Source organism: Gnatocerus cornutus, chromosome 5, assembly GCF_029298725.1.
Source record: "Gnatocerus cornutus isolate USDA-ARS CGAHR chromosome 5, icGnaCorn1.1, whole genome shotgun sequence".
NCBI lineage: Eukaryota > Metazoa > Arthropoda > Insecta > Coleoptera > Tenebrionidae > Gnatocerus > Gnatocerus cornutus.
In genome coordinates this window covers 13,972,156-13,990,925 of record NC_142237.1, presented here as the reverse complement: position 1 = coordinate 13,990,925, position 18,770 = coordinate 13,972,156, and the positions used below count along the sequence as shown (strand labels likewise).

Genomic DNA, 18,770 nt, shown 5'->3' with positions numbered 1-18,770 from the left:
CCTAATAAACAAAACTTCAAGGACACTTGAATTTTGAGGTCGCGTGCTCAGTAATTGCTCTTGAACTGTGCTAAATGGGCCGGAAATAATCACCCTCAATTGCAATTGGTTGACGAGAGTGAATTTTTTTAGGTTTTTTGTCAAACCGCGCCATATTTAGAGCTTGAATATTTGACTTTCGGTGGTCATGGTCGTGAAAAAGTGTTACTATTAGGGTTTTTCATCCGCGTGCATTAAGTTTTTTAGTGATTTTTGTCCTGACTCACGGTTTAAGATCGCATATTTTCGTGATCATTATACCATTATCTATAATGTTTCTTTGAATCGCATGTTGGATGAGAAATTGCTAATGTCAAAGGTAAACTCGTCAGTGCTAATATTGTAAAAATGTTTGAATAAATGTAATAATAATGAATAATAATGCACTGACCTCTTTTCCTACTTTGTTGTACTTGTATAGATACGTATTTAAATTAAAAAAACTGTCGATCGTTTCGTACAGTCTAAAACCGGTAATTTATTTGTTATGCTGGTTGTTGCCGTGATATGGATTCAATTTAACCATTAAAATAATTACTGGTATTCGACGTTATTCCTCCGACTATTGCTTAACGAGACCAACGGCAGCTGTAGCAAATTAAATTAGCTTGTTGGTGTGTAATGACATGTATTTTCACAACAAAATTGTGGACATACGTAACCCACAGCTACAGGAAAATAACCAGAAAAAACGATGCTCTAAGTTCTCCTTTTTCATCAGTCATATCTACACATATCTTTGCATATCAATTTTTGTTTAATTACAAACTGTCACAGAGGCAAGTCCTAGCGACATATCCTAAATGCTTAAGCTATTTTCATTCGATCATAACGTTGAAAAATTTCTTGCTAGCTTATGTGGCTAAAGATCACTTGAGATATTGAAGTTGTGACTTGACTTTTTGTGGTTTTAGATTGTGATTTAAGATAAAGTTCCGAGATCGTAGGTCGAGTTTAGACAATCCATCAACATTAGTATGAAGTTACCGTACGAATTTTGTGTAATGTTTCTAATAAAATTAGATATTTAATGATAGACATTTGGTACCGTTTGATTATGGCCTATAAAGCTGTTTTACGTCTCTCATTCATTTTGTGTTTTTTTAACTTCATCTCTACTGATACATCGGATGTCAGGCCATAGGGATAAATATTCTTCTATCTTTTATCTACTTTTACTTATCTTTTATATAGGTACGTTTTCCGTCTTTTGTTTTCTATTCAGTTATAACTTCATATGTCGTTTACAACTTAATTGCTTCATTTTAGACCTAGTTCGTCTTGGAAAATTCCATTTTTCTCCTGACACTATGTCGAAATATTAAAATAGATTTTCAGCCTAGTTTCTTGTAATTGAATTTGCAGTTTTCTCTTCCTGTTGCATATTTGCATTGTTTTCGACATTTCCTCGCTTATTATTTTCATATAAATTTTTCCAAACATTTTTTACAAATATGTATTTCAGTTTTCCTTCATCTTTCGCAATTCGCCCTAAGTCATCAGCAAATGGTATTCATTTTATCGCTACTTCTTCATCTTTTAATATTAGCCTTTGGCGCCTTCAATTTCCTTCGTTGCTTTCCTTATACTTTGGTCCGTGAAAACCATAATGGACATCCTTCTTCCAGTCCCTTTGTTGTTTGCATGTTTTATTCAGTTTTGTCTTGAATTAACAGTTTGTTCCATTAATTGTTCTTCCGTTGCCTCCTCTCTTCTGTAATGTTTTCCATATGTCTTGTCGAAAGCTTTCTCCAAGTCGATAAAACATAGGCGTTCCTGCCCCTTTTATAGCTTTTTCACTAATTCGTTTTATAATGAGATGGCATTAACCACACCTGTTTAGTCTAAAACCGAGTTCTTGACAAGATTTTGCAATATTTTTCTTAGTTTTGCTGTTATTCTGAGTGTAATTCCCAGAGAGTTGTTGCATTTCTGTTAGGAGCGTTCTTTTCTTGATTCCGTCGTTCTTGGATCGGTTTTTGTGTTCACATGGCACTAACTAACAAAACACTGGTTCTTCGTTATTGCAACACATTTTTTTCTTCATTTTTATTTTTTGCGATTGTTAGTGTCTTTGTATGCAGTTTTCATCCCATTTTTCAAATTTAACTTTCTTCTCTTTTTTTAACTAATCATTTAAAACTATTCCGTCATTTTCTCATTTTTGTTGTTCTGTTCGGTTGTGCCTTTTATTTCCTCGATCAACTAATGTGTTTTATTAATTTCCTGTTTAAGAGTCGAATTGCTTTTTTAGGACTGCCAGTCCATATTTATTTAGTTTTGCAAAACTTGCAGTTTTTATTTTTCATATTCTTGATGTTTCAGTTTCCGTTGTTTTTTTTATTGTTTATCACATTTAATCTTTCTTGTTTACAAGATTTTTATTAAAGCTTCGCATCTGTCTTCTTTGTTCAGCTCTTCTTTCATGCATGGACATCATCTAGAAAGCATTGTTTTATTACAACATGTTGGTAGCACTGTTTTCTACTCTGACATTTAAGAACTGTCATGAGATACATCGTCAACAATGACATCATTGCATATGAATCAATGTTTAACCTCAAACTGTCTGGAGCGATATTTTGAAATAAGAGACAGAGCTGCCAACACAGTTTAGATTTAAAGACTACTTTTTGAAATTAATTTAAGCAGGATAAAACAAACTGATCAAAGAATCATTTCTTTATGGGTGCGTTTATTATGTTGTTGGCTGTTAGATCTTTCTTAAGAGTTTATCAATTTGATATAATCGCTGCCATGTCTAGGTATCTACAGAATATAAATTGTGACCACGACATGAGTGAAACTAACTGCTCATTCGTAAATCGTCACGAACTGGATAGCACATAAAATATAAATGTTGCGAGTTTTTAATCTAAATACCATAAACACTGTGTATAAAAAGTTGATGTTCTGTTTCAAAAATACGTACGACAAAGGCAACATCAACAAGTTTATATAATTCTGTTGCAAGTCAGGTTAATGTTAGTAGAACTAAAAAACTTAACACTTTTTCCGTAATTAAAACTGCTTTAATTAACTGCTAACATACAAAAACAATATCTACGCAACGAGCTTGTGTCACAAAACCTCTTAAGAAATACGATTTCGGTGGTTCACGACGTAAAATGCACTTGCAATTTCACTGCATCAAAGACAAAAAACCCCTTATGCAACTTCATTACGTCTCCATTCCTACATCTTCAAGAGAATCAAATTTGCTCTCGATAAAACCGAATGTGTGTTACAGTTAGAGGGGGCACCCGGTTGTTTGGGCGTCAAGTTTGGGCCAAGTCCGCCTCAAGACCTACTTGCGGCCACCGTACCATGGTACTCCGAGCGTGGACGCGAATTTGGGTTGCCATACAACCAACAATACTCAGCCGGTCCATCGTGACATCAGCCGTAACACGACTCATCCATTATAAAATGTTCGACAGGCCCTTGCTATTTAATCCCTCAACCCGATGACCTCTAATCTGTGGCATACTTAAGAATCAGAGTAAAATGTCACAGTATAATCGATGTTTTCCTTCAAATTTTGTGATTTGGTCCAATAAAAACGAAAGTTAACACGCATCGACGAGCTTCTGTAAAGAAGATCTAACAAGTTACAAGTAAAAACGGAAATTTATTCGGTTATCTGTAAACGGGTCAGTCTCATCGCACAATGTTCATCTCTACAGCGTCGGCTCGTGAGCTCATTTTCACTCATACTAATTAAAAAACGCATGGAAATGTAATGGGTTATTGTTCTTGAAAAATGGTCCATTCATTCTATTGTGCTTGTGATCATTTTTTCAAAGACATTGTTCATTGTTGAGCGCAGACAGCAAAAAACTAATTTGGCGTGTTCGTCGCTTTATCCACCATTGCAGTCTCTGACTGCCTGCCAATATCTCAGCGTCTAGATGTGGTAACACGATCGAACCGCAATCCAGAATGTTACAATTTCTTTCCTTCAATGATTTTCTTGAATTCACATCTTAATTAATTAATTTCGTTGTGGAAATTTGTGCCTCTGCTTGGAGGTATTCATGTGGATCAAAGTTTCCTCACCTGTTATTAGGCAATTTCAAATTCTCTTATCGACCATCTTCATTAAAAACATGCAAAGCTGTCATTATAAGGTGAAACACAAAGAGATCTTTATTGAAAATTATTTTATGAGGAGTCATTTGCAACTGGTGCTCATATGGTCAGATTTCTTCGCACATCTGTCGATGATTAAATAAATTGTTTGATTATTTTCCCAATAAAAATACTGACAAGTGTGTAAATTTAAATTTTCACTTCTTAAACTCTGGGCTTGTTGAGCTGCGAATTTATTATTTATGGCGGTCACGTTCACGCCATTTAAAAATACTTAAATAGTGTCCGCATGCAACGAATGGTTTCAGTCCATGGTTCCAAGAAGGGTAATTATTGTTAAATATTTTCGCTTTCTAATGACAGCACCTAACGCTATGGTGCAGATTTAGGTTAGTAAGAATTCTCTAACATCTGTTTGTACGACTTGTTAACAAACTCGGTTTCTTTAATGTCAAGGCCACGATTTAGGGCACCGCTCAAGCTTCTGATCGCGATCAGTACAATAAAATAGAAAAAAATCATCAAAACGTCAAAGTTTACAGCCGCCCTTTGTGTCAAAAGGACAAAGATCGGGCGACACGCTGTGGATATTTGTCAATATTTGGGTCTTTGTTGACAGCACAAATACAACATGTAAATAAATTATTGTCAGCTCTTTTGAATTTGTGCCGGAAGCTTTTGAGAAAAAGGGACGGCACACTCCGGAGGTATCTTGTCCCTTTTTCATGGAATGTTAAAGGTTAATTGGTGTTGTGTTGAGCTACATTGTTTGTTTGAATACCAGTATGGTGGTGTTATCAGTGGACCTAATTGATTACGCTATCAAGCGGAGAATATTCACCTGTGAGGGTGCTTTCGTGCTTTCATCTAATAAGAAAGAATTGGAGTTTCTAAACAGAATAAACGATTTGTTGCGGCTGATGAATATCGTTCACTGACTGCAATTAAAGTCCTGTCATATCCATAATAACAATCATGGATTTACATAATATTTTATCGAATAAGATAGATAAATGTTGTAAATTATTGGACATGGTTTATTAGAGGTGTTTCTAAACGCGAGTAAGCTTCAAGATTACGTATTTATTGTTTATACATTTCTTTGTTGTTTTCATTCAAGCGCAACACCTTCTAGGAAATCCAATACTTATATTTCTACCTACACGTAATACATTATAATTACATATTGTAATGATTTTAAAAGAAGGCAGTTTCAGTGGCGCATAAACGATAGAAACGATTATCCTGAGTTGGTTCATGTTGGTCCATTTTAAAAGTTAATCAAGATTTTTTTTTAAAGAAGTAATAAAAAACTAAAGTAAAAATCAGAAAACTTTTAGGTCCGGTTGCAGAAACACAGTTCAAAATTTGAACCGGTTCAAAATTTAAACCGGTTTAAATCTGACTTAACCCAGGTTTAATATGATTTTTACGTTGCACAAACATTTTTGAGCAAGTTAGCACGATGTTAAACTAAGCCAGGTTCAGAGGTAGAATAAGTGACAAAGTGACAAAGCTGGATTTGTGAATTTTTAAATTACAAAAAATACACAAATTCAAATTCAAAAATCAAATGAATTTAAATCCCAGATTTGGAATCTACGGAAAATTCTGCATACACTGATGTATAATAACTCAAGTTGATGTCGACATCAGAAATTTGGCATAGTTTTAGTCATGAACTTTTGCGAAAATTTGCAAATTTCGACTGATGAAAAATCAAAGGATTATTTCTTATGTAAAAAATTACGAGAAAAACGATGGCGTAAACCGCATCTCAATATCTGAAATAGTTTCCGAGATATCGAGCACGAATTGATTCGAACCTTCAAAAATTTGGCCCTTTGGCGACAACCCAAAAATTCAAACGACCATAACTCAGTTATTTGTTAACGAAAATTGAAAATTCTCATGTTTTTGGATCCAGCGTGACATTCTACGTAAAATGAGCCCAGATTTGTCTAATTTTCTTAAGAAATAAACGAGGCATTGGCCAAAAACTGTTTTGAAAACTTCATTTTAAGGTAATTTTCAATCAATGTTTTCAAAATGAAAACGACGTTTAACAGCTTTGAACTTACATTAGTCAAAAGAGGAGCTCGAAATCCATCTACTGGCCAAATTTCAGATCGATCGGACAAATAGTTTACGAGTTATAGCCAAAAATAAAAAAAATGAAAAATTTTCATCGTTTGAGTCGGATTTTTTTTTCGCGAAATATCGACTATCGAATTTTAGGCTTTTGAGAACATTTTCTAACGTAAAATGAGTCGAAAAAAAGAATGGCTCAAACCGAATCTCAATATCTCAACTAGTTTCCGAGATACTTAACTTTAAAAATTACGAAAAATGAGAAAAAATGAAAATCAACTTTCCGAAACTTTAATCAGCCATAACTCGGTTATTTGTAGTCGGATCTGAATTTAAATTCCATATTTGAAATCTGCGTAAAATTATGCGTACACTGATGTATAATAACTTAAGTTTACTTTAAAAAATTAGCCAGATATCGATATCAGAAATTTGGCCATAGTTTTAGTCATAAATTTTTGCAAAAATTTGCAAATTTCGACTGTCGAAAAATCAAAACACCATTTCTTATGTAAAAAATCGCGAAAAAAGCGATGGCGCAAACCGCATCTCAATATCTGAAATAGTTTCCGAGATACCGAGCACGAATTGTTTTGAACCTTCAAAAATTTGGCCCTCTGGCGACAACCCAAAATTTCAAACGGCCATAACTCGGTTATTTGTTGACAAATATTAAAAAATTATCATGTTTTTGAATTCAGCGTGAAATTCTGCGTAAAATGAAACCCAAATTTGTTGAGTTTGTTTAATAGATAAACGAGGAATTGGCCAAAACTGTTTTGAAAACATCATTTTATGGTGAATTTCAATCAATGTTTTCAAAATGAAAACGATGATTAATGGCATTGAATTATACATCAGTCGAAAGAGGAGCTCAAAATATATCTACTGGCCAAATTTGAGATCTATTGGACAAATAGTTTACGATTTATAGCCAAAAATAAAAAAAAATGAAAAATTTTCATCGTTTGAATCGCAATTTTTTTTCGCGAAAAATCGACTATTAAATTTTGGGCTTTTGAGAACATTTTCTAACGTAAAATGAACCGAGAAAAAGAATGGCGCAAACCGCATCTCAATATCTCAAATAGTTTCCGAGATATTTGACTTTAAAAACTACGAAAAATGAGAAAAAATGAAAATAATCTTTCCAAATCTTTGATCGGCATTAACTCAGTTATTAGTCGTCGGATCTGAATTTAAATCCCAGATTTGGAATCTGCGGAAAATTCTGCGTACACTGATGTATAATTACTTAAGTTTACTCGAAAAAATAAGCGACATGTCGATATCAGAAGTTTTGTATAGTTTTGGTCATGAATTTTCGCGAAAATTGCGTTTTGTATGTAGGTGATGAACCTTGAAACGTTGAAATTTTATTAGCCACAACTTGCATATAATATTTTTTTCGTTTTTTCTTTTAAATAAGCTTTAATAAACATTTTTTTTGTACGTTCATTTGTCAACAACTAAACATGATTAAGAGCTTAAATTATAAATGTGGCTATCTTTTCTGTGGTAAAGATTTTAGATTTTTGTGCGTGAGTTTTAAAAATGACTTTGAAATATGATTTTTTCTTCAGCCTTGAGTGTTAAGTACATACTACTTCTTCAAAAAACGATTTGCTTTAGTTTTTAGTTCTCCAGTCCATAAACTGTAAGTGCTTCGTAATAATTGTATATAGGTATATGTATTTGGGAAGAAGTAAGTCAGAAAATGCATTGTTATTTTGTTCTAATTCTACATAACTATCATTGCCCATTTAACCAAATTAATGCACTTTAGAAGAAATTTAACATGAAAATGCTTGTCAACAATTAAATCTCAAACATTATAAAATTCCGGTAGTCCGAGCATCCCTAATCCCTTATCCCAAATGGTAGAGATGCTATATCAACCACCGGAGTCATTGTCAAAATGACTGATTTTAATGTCATGTGTAGAAAAAAATAAGATCTAAATTCCTCATGAAATTCTGCATTAAATGAACGTAATGACATAATACTCGTCTTTTAAAAATATCCCATTACCTTGTTGAATAAAATATACCCAGCCTTGCAGCATATTGAACGTCCTATGTATCGGTAAACCAAAATTGCTCAACGATTATACACATACAATGACTCATCATAATTTTTTCCGGTTCTTAAGAGAAATTTACATAGTCCCTGCCGCCATTTTACTAAGTTGTATAACACAGTTAAAATTAGTAGTAGATACTTAAGTGAATTGTTCAAATTCGTCTTCAATAATTTTAGTCGTCTGAAGAATGAAAATCACAACCTCTGGCTTTCACGTCAATTAGCCACGATAGAAAATTATAAAACAGAATTGACAAGTTATCATAAATGAGCGTCTATTAATACCACTTAGCGTTCATTTAACGTAACCTCAGATATAATTAATATCACTGAATGTCTATAATATCCCGAATCCCTCGTTGTCGAACAATAAAAATTATATGACTCAGTTCAACTGTCAAAAATTCCAAAAGAACGTCTCTCATTTACGGAATATACAATTTACTCGGAGACTACAATAGTAGATGAGAACACGAACCTCACACTTTTTGTGTCTTTCCTGTTGTTACATTATTATACGTTGGCTAATATGTTAATGGTTGGATAAGCTGACTAAGCCATGTATTACCCAAGTACCTACACGTATATGCATGTTAGTTGGAACATAAGGAAGGTTGGCTACACGGTAAACATCTGCGAGGCGCCCCGACCTAGTGACCCACTCGCCCAGTTCCTGGCTAACTCCCAACGCCTCCAGCCGCATGGTTCACGCTTCGTACTGCACCTAACCATCTTTTATTCACTTATCATAGATAAATAAACCATATTAGGAAACAGACAAAGCAGATACTATGATGGAGTGGGAAATAAACAGGGCATTGGAAATTTTTTTAGGCGGAATTTTGTGGTCTAGTTTTAATTATGAGCTTGTGATTGCTTATCTCTAGAGATGGCAGATTGTCTGCCAACTGACGAAGGATTTTTTACGGCGGTGCGCAATGCTTGGACATTTTTATTCTATAAACCTACTTCGTTAAGTTAAAAATGTTAATCGATGTAAAGTTATAAACATACGCATTTTATATTATAAACAGATGGTGATGCAGATCGATGACAATTGGAGGCTAATAAGAATGAGGAACTGACTAATTCCCTAGAAAAACAAACATTTAATGGCCTCTTCTTATTTCCTAGAACCAAAATTATTTCTACATTTTCTAAATTAATTTTGCACATTTGTTTTGTAACATTCGTAACTAACGCTAATTTCAGATGCCGTAAGTTGTAAATATTTGATGAAGAACTTTAAGTTTGAAGTACCTATTTACTTAAATGTATTTTTTGTTTAAATATTTAAAATTTTTGCTTCGGTGCTTTTAGTGAAATTCGTCTCATTTTTTACATTCAGAAATTTGATTATCCGTACATACTGATTACATTTGTAAAAATCGAAAAAGTATAAACTTAACACTCTGCTGTTTTGAGATGAATCAGATGAATCTCAGATGATAAAAAATTAAGAAATTTAAAATTATAGACTGAGATAATTAAAAAAATGTTTAGTCAAGAAATCTTTAAAAATATAAGAAACGTCATTTTTCCTCCAGAGAATTTTTTTATTTAAAAAGAGGTCCTGTGATTGATTGTTCAGCCGAGCGAGTTACACAATGCTGATTTTTTTATTCTCCCGCAAACTGTCACATTTTTAAAATTATCACCAAATTCTAGGACCATCGGCAATAAACTAGTAACCTAATAATTAATAATCTAATAAAATAAAAAATTCAAGTAGGTATTCAAATAAAATTTTAAAATTATAAAATTATAAAACCTACAAATCGAAGAGCTTAAAAATACAAAATTGTAAAAGTGTAGGTATGTATAATTTTAAAAAATTCAAAAAAAACAAAAGTAAGGCAAAGTTCGTGCCACTACGTTTGTGTGCTTAACTTATAAATAAAACGGCGTTAAGGCAAATTTTAAAATTTGAAAGGTGTCGGTAGTCCCGCTTATTATCTCAGTGTTTCTCGTGACAGATTGAGGTTAACATTCGTTGATATGCATCGACATGTTTCAAAATCAAAGATAACAGTGATGCCAACCGGTCAAAATAATTATTGCTAGACAAGAAAGTCTTTTGTTTTAAATATCACAAATATGGTCATCATTCGTTTCCACAAAAGTTTTAAATAAATATTCGGGAATATATTTTAAAGGTAAGATTCCGGAATTTTTTTTGCATGTCTGAAGTGGAGTAGTAAAAGCTATAAAAACAATACACGCTCCAGTTAGGAGTGCGTAATGGTCAAATTACTTTACCCAGCTGGTGTTTTTTACAATCTCTTAAGATTTTGTATTTATGTAACAAAAACATACCATATGTCTTCCGTGTGTACATTCATTTCCACCAGAAAATAATAATTACAATGTATATTTTGGCAATAACAATTTATAATCCAGGCACGATTTTAAACAGAAAACTCATTTTTTAGTTTAAAAATTACCATGATTAAACATAATTGCTACTTAAGACCACCAAGCGTCCATACACATTTCAATTAACTTTATTTGTTTATTGGCTGACATAAAGATACTTAATGGGCGGAAGAAAAGGTGGCATAAAAATTATTCATTATAATAAATATAGGTAAGTGTTTACATTCTTGGGCCATCTGTAGGTAGTAATGGATCAAAATATATGTGTAGAAACACTGCAAAGCTGCAACAAGCAGGTGGCTGACATTTTTTCGAATTATAAGTATTCGTTTCCAAAGTAGACCACCTGAATATCAAACTGCCACGTGCTTTAAAATTATCGACATTTTTACATGCGATATGCAACAATTTTGTAATTTGAAAAACCGAAAAAGTCAAGAATGGTAATTGAGAATATGTAAGGTAGTATCAAAAATATGACGCTTAACGGTGGTGAAATTTAAACATTTCGCGGAACCGCCTTTGTAAACACCCCCAGTTGAGTGACGTAACGCTTTGTAAAATAAATAAAAAATGCGTTTTGTTGTGCTTTTTGTCTTTTTTCCGTCTTGGAGTTTGTCAATTGTCACTATACATTTCAACCATCTGGAACGTTAAATTAGTTCAACTGATCTGGACATTTCTCCGGTCCACTGTGTAATTGTATCAACAAATCAAATATGGCATTAAACATTACAACAACAATTAGCAATGCTGCCAGTGGTCAAGCATAATGTCCGGTTGACACACTTCCGGGACAGTAAACAATTCCGTTTAGCTTAAATCTGACGAAGGAAAATTTCCACTACCACTAAATTATATCGACAGTGGTTTTTATACGCACAATTTGCCGATGAAAAAGTTAATTTTAACATCTGCTGGTGGTAATAATTGTTCTGATTCAGTTCTTCTGTGAGAACCACAGTGCTAATTCTGGTGTCAAGACAAATACCACATTCGGGTTAAAAGATAAAAAAGTCCATATTATGATCCATTACAAAGGCTTGAAGTTACCGAGAGCGTAATTATCACCATAAAGTGTTCAAATATAAACACGTTACTAAGTAGGTTAAACTTGCATTTTCTAAGAGTGGTTTTTGTTTGTGCCTAATAACATTTCTTTTGACACGGTTACCGTAAATTTCTTCTTGTATCTATTACATATTGTTGCGTGCTAACAGTGTTCGTCGCTACATGTATCATTGACAACTGCCGCTGGTTGTAGGTACAAAGGTGTCGCATTATCTTGGGTTGTGACACGTTTGGTACTTCCTGCGTGTTTATAACTGCAGTCTGTGGCGATTCCAACCAACACAACCATTAGAAAGTGTTTGATAAAAAAGGGAATTAATGTTTTAATCAGCAGGAATAGATTTGATTCGTATTAATTTAATTATTTTAGAATAAATGTCAAGTAAGTGGAGCGCGAATGCTTCTTGTCTTCCAAACACTCAACACTTTTGCATACAAACGCAATCTTAAGATAATAAGATAACTTCCATAAATCGACCTGTAAACCACATACCTACAAAGATAGTGGTTTTAATGGTGCTTTTTTCTAGTGTACTATTAGACAAGGATGAACATTGACCAAGTTCGTGTCCACTGGACGTTACAAGATGTCTATATGAGCATACTTACAATAACGATTGCTTTCTCTTTTCATTGCACGCTCTACTAAGTTACTAGCTGCTTGTGGTTGCTTGATGATGGCTAAATATGTCTTAATGTAGCTACCGTGTCAGTTACCACAGTTAGAACCATGCTTTGCTCACCTGACACACTGTTTAATCAAACCGTCTCGTTTCATTGAATTCAATCAAAGACAAGCAAAGTAAAGAAAAAATCTACTTTTTGTCAAACAATTCTTTGTCTATTTTGCCAATTTTTGCAATGCAAACTGTACTGGCGAAATACCGTACGATCAGACGGCGAGTTTTGAGGTCAATAGGTCTTTTTGTTTTGTAAAAAATCTATCTTTAAATTCTCTTGGTCGTCATAATTTATGATCATGTGGCTTCTTGAACTCGGGCCAAAGATCAAATCTCTTTAAACTTTCCCTTGGATTGTGTTTGATCATGAGAAGAGGCGCCATAGACAATGCTGAGCAAATAACGCCGCTGGTGGAGAAATGACAAACTATATTAATAATAGTAATAAGTAATAAAATTTATTGATTTAGGCCTTTTTAAGAGATAAGAAATATTTGCATTTCGTTGAGAAAACAATAAGCAATTTTAGCAAATTTTGTTTCTAGAATAACGCATTTCATGGAAATTTTGGAAAATGTCGTATAAAAACAAGAATAAATTTGTAACTTCAGATTCAGGAAATCAGAATGCTTTAAAACCGGTAGATGCTTTTTAGGTCACGTAAAATTTATTGATTTTCGCCTTTTTAAAAGATAAATAATATTTGTACATTTTATCAAAAAAAAAACAATAAAATTTTTTTAACAAAATTACCTTGAAAAGTAATTAAAATTTTGGAAATGTAATACATAGCAAAAAAGACAAAAAATAACTTTTAAGTCTTTAAGATCTTTCTGAAAACCTTCGAAATTAGTAATTTAAGAACATACATATTTAAATGTTCCAAGATTTCTAAGCCTCAATCTGATTGAGAGAGAGAATTTGGAAAAACTTGGAAAAATCTGAAAAAAGCTTAAAAATCAAAAATCGGTTATTGTTCTTTCATCAGTTTAGAGCAATTCGAGTAAAAACATTTGTGATTTACAACCGAACAAACAAACGGACGCATTCAACTATCAATATACAGGGTGATGAAGAAAAAACGCCCATGAGTAAAAGTATCATGTCATTTTCCGTTAAACCATCTCGGAAATTAAAGCAAAATAAATTTAACTCATTTCTTTTCACAATCTTTTTTTGGGGTGGAAAAAATTGGCAATGCTGCTTAACCCTTTTATAATAAAATTTTACATTCGTCTCTGCAGCTCAGCAACCAATACTGAGAGCTTCACAATGTTGCAACATTAAAACAATTTCTACAAAGCCAAGAAATGGTATTTTGAAAAGTTGAAGAATCTTGGTTTAAAGCACTATTTCTTCTATTTTTTTTGATACAGAATATCATTAACTGTAAAAAATGTAATGTCAAACTATGAAATTATTATAAAAAGTTTATTATAAACAGAGTTTAAACGTTTACAAAAAAAAGCTTCTATCTTAGTAAAAAATGCACAAGTTTCGTTTTGGTTTTCAATTTTGGGCTCAGGAAAGATTTAACTGCAACATGATAGGTAGCATGAGCGCCTTTTTTTCATCACCCTGTATAATCATTGTCACAAATTTGGCTTAAATGGGATCAAAAAATTTCATATTAAAAGAAAAAACAACAAAATTCTTATACCCGCTCTTTAAATTTTTGTACATTTTTTTTCTAAATCAAACTATTATTTACGTCAACACTCACAACATAATCAAAAATATTTAAGGAATTAAGTTTGATCGACCCAAACTAACAATTCTCCAATTTGAAACTTTTTTGTTTTTGAAAATCTCAAACTGATCGACGCCAGGCGGCGCCACCTCGCATCAAACGTCAAACTGACAATTTTGACATCTGTCATAACCTCAAATAAATGTACACAAAAAGCACAATTTTATGGCAAACCCCAAAAGTGACGAAGCCCGTCAGGCTTACATCGACAAGGACCCGTTCCAAGGCTTCCAAATCGACGACACTTCAATTTTGGATAAACTAGATGGAAGACACCCGTGCCCCCAGTGTGGAAAATCAAGGAAATTTTTCTGTTACACTTGTTATGTACCAATTTCTGAATTACAAGGAATACTTCCCGTGGTCAAGGTACTCGTGTTACGTCTGCTTTGTTTAAAAATTGACCTCACTTTTTAGTTGCCCATAAAAATAGATATAATCAAGCACAAGCACGAAATAGACGGGAAAAGTACGGCGGGACATGCCGCGGTTTTAGCCCCACAGGATATATCAATCTATACTTACCCAGATATTCCAGACTATAGTAATGAGAATGTTGTGCTGATATTTCCAAGTCAACATGCAATCAGTATTAGTGAGCTAGTGAAGAAGGAGAGTTATGATTGTATAATCAACAAGAATGTCTCTGTGGAGGAGTTTCCAAAAGGATTCAATCCTGGGACTTTAATGAAAATGGCACCGAAAAGTAACAATTCAATTACTATGAGTCATCTAAATAAGTTACCTATTACTAAAGCAATTTTCATTGATAGCACGTGGAATCAAAGCAAAGGAATTTATAAAGATGATAGAATAAAAAAAATTCCCTGTGTTGTTATACAGAATCGAATATCTCAGTTTTGGAGGCACCAGAAAGGGAGCCCTAGGTGGTACTTGGCGACGATTGAAGCAATACATCAGTTTTTGATAGAATTACACTTACATTTTTGGGGGCTCAATCCCGACTACAAAGGGATTTATAATTGTTTTACCGAGAATATGTTAAACCAATTTGAGAGTTTATATAAAGATGATAACACTTCTTATAGAGGACAGTACGATAATTTGTTGTTTTTCTTCAAACACATGTATGATCTAATCCATGCATATTACGACCATGATAATTTGTACGCCTACAAGAGGCGCTTAATGTGATTCCAGACGTTGTACTTACGTAATAATAAAAATACTTGCGATATATTTTTTCTTTATGTTACGCATTAGTCCCCAATTGAATTCATTCAATGTACCGTGGAAATGACGCACAATTTTTTGCAATCAAGTTTATTTTTGTCACAGTTGGGCAACAATGACAAATCGTAACATATGTATGCCTCTTTTATTTTCGTAGTAGTTAAAATATAAAATTATCTACAAATACTTAAAAAGTAAAAGTCAAATTATAATTTACGTAGATCTAAAACAAAAACACTCCCATCTGAAGCACTCGCCCCCACTTTGTCTCCCCTCGAATTCCAGCAAACCTCGAAAATCCCACCCGTGCCTTTGTAACTATGCACTAGTTGTCCAGATTGTGTGGACCAAATATGCACACATTTATCAAAACTGCCGCTAGCTAAAAATTTACCATCTGGACTAAAAGCCACGGAATACACCGGTTCTGTATGTTTAGTCAAAGTATGAATGCACGTTCCTCTTTCTACATCCCACAGTCTCACAGTAGAATCAAAACTAGCTGAAGCTAAAATAAGATTCATGTTTGGGTTCTGTGTCCCTGGACCGGTAGGAGACCATTTAATTGTATAAATTTCTTTCGAGTGCGCTTGTAGATCGTGGACGCAATTATCCTGTTTCATCGACCAAATTTTTAGAGTCATATCATCAGAACACGACGCCAGGAAATTGCCTTGAGGGTCCCATTTGATGGCGTTGACTTCATTCTGTAACAAACATGATCACAACTGCTCTAAGATGAAACTAAACTTACTGTGTGCCCTTGGAAGGATTTGATCGGCTTATCAAGCGACAGTTTGCACACGTGGATGCACTGATCAGTTGAACAACTAGCAAAGGAAGTGTTGGTTTGCCAGTCGACGTCCAAAGCTGGAGCAGAATGGAAACTGAATTGTTGTGTGCATTGACCACTTGCAGCGTCCCAGATGATTGTAGTTTTGTCGACCTTTTATAAAAATGCTTATTGATGGTTTGAGAGATTGGGAGTGAATACTCACGCCAGCAGAAAGGATATAATTCCCTCGTTTATTCCATTTAAGGGCGAAGATGGGACCTTTGTGTTGTCCTAAAGTGCTTGCTAGGCGGCCGTCTGTTGTCCAAATGCGGGCGTAGCCGTCGTAACTCCCGGTGGCAAGCAAGCTGCCGTCGCACTAAAACAGAGAAATTCAAGTCAACTTGTTGTATAAAACAGAAATTAGTCAGCTTACATTCCAGTCTAAAGAAGTAACGTCTTTATTACTAGGAACCTCAGTCCCACCTTTCTGTATACAATGTCTGAGTACCAACTGATTAGGACTTGCGGTATTATCAGACATGTCCCAAATTCGTGCAGTGCTGTCTCCAGAGCCACTAGCCAACAAATCAGTGGTGGGATTCCAAGCACAAATAAACACTTCAGATTCATGTCCTCTCAGAACTGTAGCTTTAGATGTAGGGATTTCTATAGAAGTATCAACTTCCATATTCTCATTCTGCGTGGACACCACAGCTGCAAAGTAAATTTTTATGACTTGAGTTCTGATTATTGCGACAAACCTTCTTCTCCATTGGTATCAGTAATTTCCGCTTTAATTGGCTGCTTCTGTGCATTCTGCTGATTTTGACGACTTGCAACAACATCCGGCATCACAGCATCGATTAAACTCAAACTTTCCACAAGTCTCTGCTCCAATCCATCCTCTCCTATGCTAATTTCAGCTTCAGTATATTGGAGACCTTTCTGCAGAATGCTGAGAAGCGCCGCTGGGGGGACGAGGGCTCCATTGATATTCGAACGAGAAATGTGCGATTCTATGCCGAAAGTGTACGCAGAATGTTGGAAACCTGTTCGAGAACGCCAAACAACAACAAATTGAAATTAGGAAAGTGTGGTTATGTTAACCAAAGCCTACTCACCGGATTCCTGCAAGTACCTATAAACAAGGAAATTGACCTCGTCGCTCGAAAAACTCATTCTGGTAATATTGTTTACGCAATATTCCTGTTTTTCACGACAAAATTAGAAACACGACGCCACCAAAACATCCAGTTTTGTGTTTTTTTGATGCGGGCAATATGGCAACGTCGCACGTCACTGACCTGTCACTTGTTTGGCGGCGTTGGAGGAATGTTCACGCAATAAGGATTTGCGGAAAATGGTTTAGATAGTTCAACAAAAGCGCATATGGAGAAATTTTGATCAAATTTAAAAAAAATATGGCTAAGAAAAAACGTGCCTTGGAATTTATTTTCGATCTCGCCACAGTTTTGAGCAGTTTGTTCAAAATCATTTGAAATTTAGCCATGACCTGAATTCTTGCTTGACCTCTTGGCTTAGTTGTGATGGCATTAGTTAAAGAAAAAGGTATTTATGTCTAAACTATACAGGTTTTTCGATCCAATCTAAATCTTAAAATAAAATCTTTTCAACCTTGATGCCCAAACACCATTTTATTTAGTGCTTAAAGTGTCAAAATTACAGTAAAAATGTCAGAGCCTAATAATCCCGCAACAAAAAACGAAGACCATTGGACTGATCTTATAAACAATTTGGACGTTTTCACATCAGCCACCATAAAATTAGTCGAGAGCTTAGAAGATGCACTTGAGACTTCAAAATCTGGAACAACGGAAGCTCTTGATGAAAATTTTCTCTGTGCCTGCGCCATTTTAAGTGAAAGTATTGTTGAATTTGCCTCCAAAATTCCCCAGAATTTAATAAAACCAGCAAATCAAGAAAATTCTAAAGGCAATGATGATTCAAAAGCAAGATCTGGGAGAAAAGCCAAAACTCCGAAGCCAAAACTTGTCAAGACAGCACCAGAACCCTTTACAAAGGAGAAAACCGACAAGTTGGCATTATTGAAGGAAAATCTTATGATAACTCAGCTTGGTATGACGGAGTTACAGCAACAAGTGGCGCAGTTGGAGAAGCTTTATCAAGTACAGAAAAAAGCTCCGGGCTTGTTATAAAAATAAATGTTGGATCTTAGCGGCATTTTTTATTTTTTTAATTTATCTAGATTTTGTTATTTTAAAATATTCCAAAAAAACATTAAAAAACAATAGATGAGCTCCCAATTAGCTCTAAAATGTAGCTCAAAACTAAATTAAAAAAAACAATACATAAATAGATAAATTCCAAAAAAATTGCGTTAATTTTATTTGGTTCTACATGAAGCAGTAACGAAAAGCTTTACGAAATGAACAGAAATAATAAGTTTTATAAACATTAGGACTAAAACGTCTGGTTAAAAAGAGAGGCTACTCTCGAAATTATAATATTTTAAAATTACCATTTATAAACTATAAACATTTAGACAGTGTAGACTTTTCTTAAAACAATCTTAAACTTAATTAAAATTAAAGTTTTCACCAGTTTTGCTCGAGATTTTCTTTGTTTTGCAGAGATAACA

At 34.0% G+C, this 18,770-nt stretch overlaps 2 protein-coding genes across 2 annotated transcripts; one reads left to right on the top strand and one right to left on the bottom strand.

Moving 5' to 3' along the window:
• The first annotated feature begins 14,254 nt into the window (after positions 1-14,254).
• On the top strand, positions 14,255-15,373 carry LOC148174854 (tRNA-uridine aminocarboxypropyltransferase 1). The gene is made up of 2 exons (XM_088036605.1): positions 14,255-14,550; positions 14,599-15,373. Exons 1-2 carry the CDS (start codon positions 14,347-14,349, stop codon positions 15,334-15,336), a joined length of 942 nt encoding a protein of 313 aa, XP_087892731.1. The 5' UTR covers positions 14,255-14,346; the 3' UTR covers positions 15,337-15,373.
• Positions 15,374-15,504: 131 nt separating this feature from the next.
• Positions 15,505-17,475, bottom strand: ebi (transducin beta like ebi). The gene is made up of 6 exons (XM_088037187.1): positions 17,272-17,475; positions 16,912-17,199; positions 16,584-16,864; positions 16,374-16,526; positions 16,130-16,321; positions 15,505-16,082 (listed from the first exon to the last, which is right to left on the bottom strand). Exons 1-6 carry the CDS (start codon positions 17,327-17,329, stop codon positions 15,582-15,584), a joined length of 1,473 nt encoding a protein of 490 aa, XP_087893313.1. The 5' UTR covers positions 17,330-17,475; the 3' UTR covers positions 15,505-15,581.
• Between the last annotated feature and the right edge of the window lie 1,295 nt (positions 17,476-18,770).

What these genes read in the sequence shown, in the direction of transcription:
- LOC148174854 (XM_088036605.1), top strand. Translation starts at nt 14,347, where the DNA reads ATGGCAAACCCCAAAAGTGACGAAGCCCGTCAGGCTTACATCGACAAG. An exon ending in GAATACTTCCCGTGGTCAAG is followed by an intron (nt 14,551 to 14,598) that starts GTACTCGTGTTA and finishes CTCACTTTTTAG; the next exon opens with TTGCCCATAAAAATAGATAT.
- ebi (XM_088037187.1), bottom strand. Translation starts at nt 17,329, where the DNA reads ATGAGTTTTTCGAGCGACGAGGTCAATTTCCTTGTTTATAGGTACTTG. An exon ending in TTACTTCTTTAGACTGGAAT is followed by an intron (nt 16,527 to 16,583) that starts GTAAGCTGACTA and finishes TCTCTGTTTTAG; the next exon opens with TGCGACGGCAGCTTGCTTGC. An exon ending in AATCCTTCCAAGGGCACACA is followed by an intron (nt 16,083 to 16,129) that starts GTAAGTTTAGTT and finishes TGTTTGTTACAG; the next exon opens with AATGAAGTCAACGCCATCAA.